This window comes from Eschscholzia californica, unplaced genomic scaffold, assembly GCF_041429995.1.
Source record: "Eschscholzia californica isolate CP2 unplaced genomic scaffold, dmEscCali1.0.p SCAF_2, whole genome shotgun sequence".
Classification (NCBI taxonomy): domain Eukaryota; kingdom Viridiplantae; phylum Streptophyta; class Magnoliopsida; order Ranunculales; family Papaveraceae; genus Eschscholzia; species Eschscholzia californica.
Window position 1 is genome coordinate 6,239,090 of NW_028238309.1, and position 6,000 is coordinate 6,245,089.

The 6,000-nt window shown below is 37.0% G+C and overlaps 1 protein-coding gene across 1 annotated transcript; it reads right to left on the reverse strand.

Moving 5' to 3' along the window:
- Nucleotides 1-587: 587 nt before the first annotated feature.
- LOC147555670 (protochlorophyllide reductase, chloroplastic-like) lies at nucleotides 588-3,220 on the reverse strand. Its single transcript, XM_086663339.1, has 5 exons — nucleotides 2,824-3,220; nucleotides 2,355-2,453; nucleotides 1,733-2,264; nucleotides 1,015-1,373; nucleotides 588-916 (listed from the first exon to the last, which is right to left on the reverse strand). Exons 1-5 carry the CDS (start codon nucleotides 2,869-2,871, stop codon nucleotides 761-763), a joined length of 1,194 nt encoding a protein of 397 aa, XP_086519465.1. The 5' UTR covers nucleotides 2,872-3,220; the 3' UTR covers nucleotides 588-760.
- Nucleotides 3,221-6,000: the final 2,780 nt, after the last annotated feature.

Here is a 6,000-nt window from a genome sequence, read left to right on the forward strand (position 1 = left end):
GGGAATCTCGAATCAACGGCTAGGATTTTCTCGTGATCAAAAACATTACAGGACGTTGACAAATCAATCCTAGCCGTGGATCATTATTGTTTCCTCGCGAAGGGGTTCTCAGTGACTAAGTCTGTTACTCTGTTACAGTATTTGATCCACATTGCTTGATCCACGAGGCCTTTTATACAGGCTCTTGGTGTGTGTGTTTACGATAAAAAGACCATGTACTCTTTGTGTTTGGGCCCGGGTGGAAAAGCCGGGGACAATCTTAGTAAGTACGGGGAATTGGTTACCCATGTATGGGTGACTATTTACCAAAATAAAGGTCACTCCGAAGTCGTAAAGCTTGGGCTTTACAAGTGTCCACGGCTAGAAGGTCAAGGAAGTTGCTGACATGATGATGAGAGGGTCGGCAACTGAAGGGCTAGTGAACAACGGGCATAAGCATAACGGTCGTCAGATAGCAACTTTTCTGTGTCAGGTAAGTTTCGACCATCCAAAAGAAGCCATATTGAAAGAATAGATAATGGCTAAGGGACGTGATAAAGAAAGATACGAGTGCAATTTCTACTTGAAAGTTGAAACTACAAAGATAATTAGTAAAAGAGAGGATGAGTTGTTTTATTCCTTGAACTCAAATTTTACAGATCTTAGATAGCTAAAACACATTATACACTACTACTCAACAACTTTCATAGTTAATGTACAAACTCATCAATGCCTTAGCTAGATTGCAACAAGATATACCCCATCTTAAGTTCCTAGCTCCTTAAGCCAAGCCAACTAGCTTCTCACTGACTTCCCATACTTTTCGTGCCTTGTCAACATCACTAGCTTCTTTCGAGAGCTGATTCTCGAATGAAGCTGAATCTTTGTTCCAGCTCCAGTAAACACCTGACTTGGTTAAGCTTGGGTCGCTCACAACCTGAACCAAATAGAAAGAGTTAACCTCTTAAATATATCGATTGTATTGGTATTACTAGTCGATCATTCGTTATGCTCCTTTTATGGTAATTTTCTTACCTGTGCTAGTCTTTTTCCAGATTCATCTTCTGAGACAAATCCCTTGGTAATGTACTTTTGGAATGCAGGAAAGAGGAGTCTGAATAAGGGGATGTGCTCTCGGAACAAGCCTGTGGTAGCGATACAACCCGGGTAAAGAGAAGCGAATGTGATTCCAGTTTCTTCATGGTATCGCCTGTGGAATTCTTGCATGGTTAGCATATTGCAGACTTTGCTATCCTTGTATGCCTTGGCACCGTCGAAGTTTCCTCCGTCAATCATGGGTGAACTATTCAACCCATTCAGTCCTCCTCCTAGTCCACGAAGATCCCCAAGGTTTGCCTTTGGAGGTACATTTCCAGCCAAGGTGTTTGTGTTACCTGAAAACCACCAAGTCATGTTAATTCTTCGATCCTCTTATTGACTAGTGTTTTTTTTGTCGTTTGATAGCTCACTTACTCGTGTCTGACTTGTATAAATTTGAGTCGTCTAAGACTACCTTGTTTAGTAAGAGATACAATAGTCATTTCAAGTTAGTTCGGATAATGGACTCCTAATTTGGACTAATTATATAGTCTAGCTCAAATGGATCCAAAATCAGTCAGGCTTAACTATACTCAGAAGAGTCAGACGCAAAACTTTGATAAAAAAAAATACAATATGAATTATGACTCGAGTCAAATCACATTTCAGATGTGATAAAAAGCAGAACTGATAATGAGATGTAGAAGGGAAATACCGGTTATGGAGCCGACAATGATAAGACGTTTGGATGGGTAGTCAGATTTGTTGAGATCGTCGAGTAGCAACCGAGATAATAGGAAATGCCCGAGATGGTTAGTTCCAACACTCAATTCGAAACCTTCAGCCGTGAAAGATGGAGACCTAGCAGTGGGCTGGTAGACAGCAGCATTACAAACTAACGCATCTAATGGCCTACCGGACTGTCTGAAGTTGTCCACAAATTGCCGGACACTATCAAGGGAAGATAGGTCAAGGTGCATAATGGTGTAATTCTCCTTGGGCATTCCAGCTGATTTAGCTGCTCTTTCAGCCTTGAGGAAATCCCTACATGCCATTATTACGTGCCATTTTCCCGTCTCGGCTAGCGCCTTTGCCGTGGCTAGACCAAGGCCCGACGAAGCTCCAGTTATCACCACACTGCCCTTTCTCAGGGTTTTCTTCCTTTCTGCTGTCGCCCGGTTAATTGATGGAGTTACTGTTGCTGTCGTTTGGGCTCTGATACCTCCAAATCTTTGGTTAAATTCTCTCTGCAAGTACATTTCAGTTTGTATTTCAATGTTCTGTTTTGGGTTAAATAGATTTGTGTTTCCATTTCAAAAGTAAAAATAATTGTGTACCTTGTTCCTTAGAGTGGTAGGATTCAAGTCAGACTTTTGATGCTCAGAAAGAGAAGTACCCAAGAAACTTGTTTCCTTTAGTGACACAATTGACTTGCCCTATCAACAAAAACGAACAAACAAGCGAAAAAACATGCATCACCAATCAGTCATTTAGTACTCAAATTGGGAAATTGACTATTTAATCGGTGAAGAATTTGAATTTCAAAATAGGCTAATAACCACTGATTAATCTTCACTTTTTTTAGTTTGAGAAATGCTAGTTCACCGACCAGTTAGACAAGTGGTGTCATGGAAAGGAAGTTTTCACAATTGATCGATCTGACTAGTTTACGCGAACGTGTCAGTCTAGTTTGAAATTTTGACTTGTTTTCCATGTCACTACTTGTCAACATTTTTGTCACCTAAGTGAGAAAATAGAATTTTCGTGTTAGTTTACGTCGGAGTAGTGATAGTACAGGAGACTGACCTCTTTGTGGATGGAGAGTGCTGATGAAAGGAGAGAAGATGCAGCCATGAGTGAGACTTGTAAGATAGTTTTGGTATGATTTGAATGTGAAGAAGGTGGTAATTGAGACTTCTTACAAGATTGTGAAGAAAAAACTTAAGTGAGATAAGAGTTGAAGGAGAAGTGGATGATCCATTTATAGTATGGGTAGGTTCAAGGTTTCCTTATTATTTGGATATGAGGGACCCAAGAGAGAAGATATAAATCTGTCATATCATCCATCTATCAACCAATAGGGTTTCTTGTTTTGGATTTCTTCTGACATTTTAGACAAGTTATTAATAATTAATTATATATACCTCAAAGATTTACCTAGTCCCAATTCCCAAGAGTTATGGATGTCCTGTATTAATGTTATCTTGTCAGTCCATGTCATCATATCTAAATCAATTGATGATGTGTCACCTTAAGATTGGTTGACTAGATATTTTCATGGAGGTCCCATAGCTTGTTTGGTGTAGTTGTGGGATGTAGTCATATGATCATATTGTTCTTGCCAATGTTTTTATGCATCTTCATTCATGAAGGTTCATATATAGTTGGTTCTTTATGGGCATGGGGACCCTTCTTGATAAGGTAAGATGTTCTTAGTAATGGGCTTTTGTTTATTTGAGTGTGTTCTTGGGAAATTTGATTTTGAATGTGGTATTTTGGATCCAACATTTTCATTGAGAATTCAAGAGTCTAATGCCACATTATAATTGTATGTTTTCGAACTATAAAGGTTAGGTGTAGTATGAATCGTGTAGATTCACGAATGTTATAACAATCTCGTTTATAAATGGGTGGGCAAAGTATGTTCAAAATTATGTACGTTTACAGGAATTCCCATTCCAAAAGAAAAGGTAGAAAACGAAGGAAGTGGCTAGAATGACGAAATATTAGTTCCAAACGAAAGGGGTGAAAAGTAAAGCAAATGAGGTTTTGGTAGAGTGATTCAGATTTAGTAGATTCAGATTTAGTAGATTCTTCTTCGCTAAGAAATCTAGTGTAAAGGCAAGATGAAGTAAGCCCCCGATAAAATTTCTATGTGTATTACATTTTAAGAAGTACTTGGACTTGTAAAAAATGTTAAAGGTCAATCACTCTTTCATCCTAATGGAGGTTGTATAAACATATGAACGACTAAATTTAAGAGGAATGGTGTTTTTGAGGTTTATGATGCTCTGACTTCTCACCGATCCTTTTTCAGCTCAGATATGTAAAAATGTGTATCTAAAACTCAACAACAAGGGTGATTTTTACGTGTTTAACTTTCTCTTTTAAATGCTTAGAACTCGAAAGAATCATGTATATTCCAAGAGAGAAAAATGAATGCCTACTTTTGTCATGAGTTCTTTTCCCATAGACTTTCAATTTTCCTATCAAGCAACATGAAGTCTTCTTAACAGGAAATTACAAAGGGAAAATATAACATTTCCTTTCAAATCATTGCATCACTTTTTTAAAAGCAAAATATACTTCACAAGGAAGTCTTCTTCCTCGGCTAACGAAAAAAGTATACTACTGATAGTAACTTCAGTTTCTATGTATGTTAATACGTTATGAGGTTGCACAATTAGAGAAAGTGAGACTGGATGGGTAGGGCGGCAGAACTATTTGTTATTTGTTCGAAAAAGGTCTAAATTTTGTTATCAAACTTCACTCTTCTAAGAAATTATTCTTTTCTAAATCCATTCAGAATTTTTACGACCAATTTCAACTTTCAAACTATTAAGATCCAATAAGACGGAAAATGTAGCACAACTCATGGCAAATATTTCCCCTCGTTTTTTTAGTTAGTTATTTTGAGTCAAATGTGATGATCAAAAGAAAATAGAATGATCCAATCAGAGCAAAAAATGAGACTATTATTTGTTAATGTAATAGAATTACATGGATCATTCATTTTTTTAATATTGCCTTAGGCGCACGCCGCCCCTCACAAAAGAATTGAGAAGTATAGAAAAATATTAATTAATCTTTTCTGAAACTCGAAGTGTACGTATGTATAAACAATTTGAATCACCTAACCATTATTCCATCAAATTCTTTATCCTCTTGGAGGCTGGAGCCACCAATGAGTCCATCAAGTTGACTCACGTGGTTAATTTGATTAACTTCAATAATTATACATTGAGATAATCTAATAGTCGTACAAAATATATAAAAGATCATAAGAATTGAATGAGAATTGAACCTCTTATATATTTTGACAATTTATAAGAAATTCACCTATCTCCCAGTCGTGTTTATCCTAACTTTTTCTCTTTTTTTTTGAGAAAGAAGATTTACTTCATAACAAGTCTTACTAAGAAGACATGCTATTGCAAACACGAATTTGTTAACATAAGAAAATAAAAAGCTATCATGATCTGAATTTCTTCAGAAAGAAGGTAACCATGTGATTGGTGGATGTTTCTACCTTAAACATAGAAAAATTAGTCACTAATTGTCATTTACCTAATTAATTAAAGTAATTCCAGATGGTTACTGATTGTAATTGGTAGTGACCAAAATAAATAATGATTTGGCTCAATTATATCAATTAGAGTTAATTCCTATATGACCCCCTACTTTGTGACCAGCTTCCTTTATGGCCCCATTTTTTTTCGTAAATTCAAATATGGCCCCCTATTTTCAAGTAAATGTCATTACTACCCTTCTTAATTCTAAATTTAAAACATTTAAAAAAAGTTATTTCCACCTCACCCCTCTCTCTCTCTCTCTCCACCTCATCTCTCTCTACAACTCACCCCTCTCTCTCTTTCCAACTCACCTCTCTCTCTCTCTCTCTAACTCACCCCTCTGTCTCTCTCCAACTCACCTTCATCTTCTCCGATTGAAGTCGCATCTGGTCTGTTCACGACTCCGGCGAAGGGAAACCCCCTTCGCCGGATTTTTAGAGAGAGAGATGAGAGAAAAAATTTTATGTTACAAAATGACTATCTTACAAAATGACTTCATATTTTAGTTTTTTAGTCAACTTTAACAGGTAATAGTTTCTTTTTACTGTCATTGCAAATTAATTCTCCCACGTCTTTTTTCATTTTTGTGGGCAAAGAAGTGCCAAAAACTGACGGCTGACTGATCACCTGCTTGCGGCCCTTTATCAAGGAAAAAAGGTTTCTTCTTCGACCACCACCATCATCTTCTTTT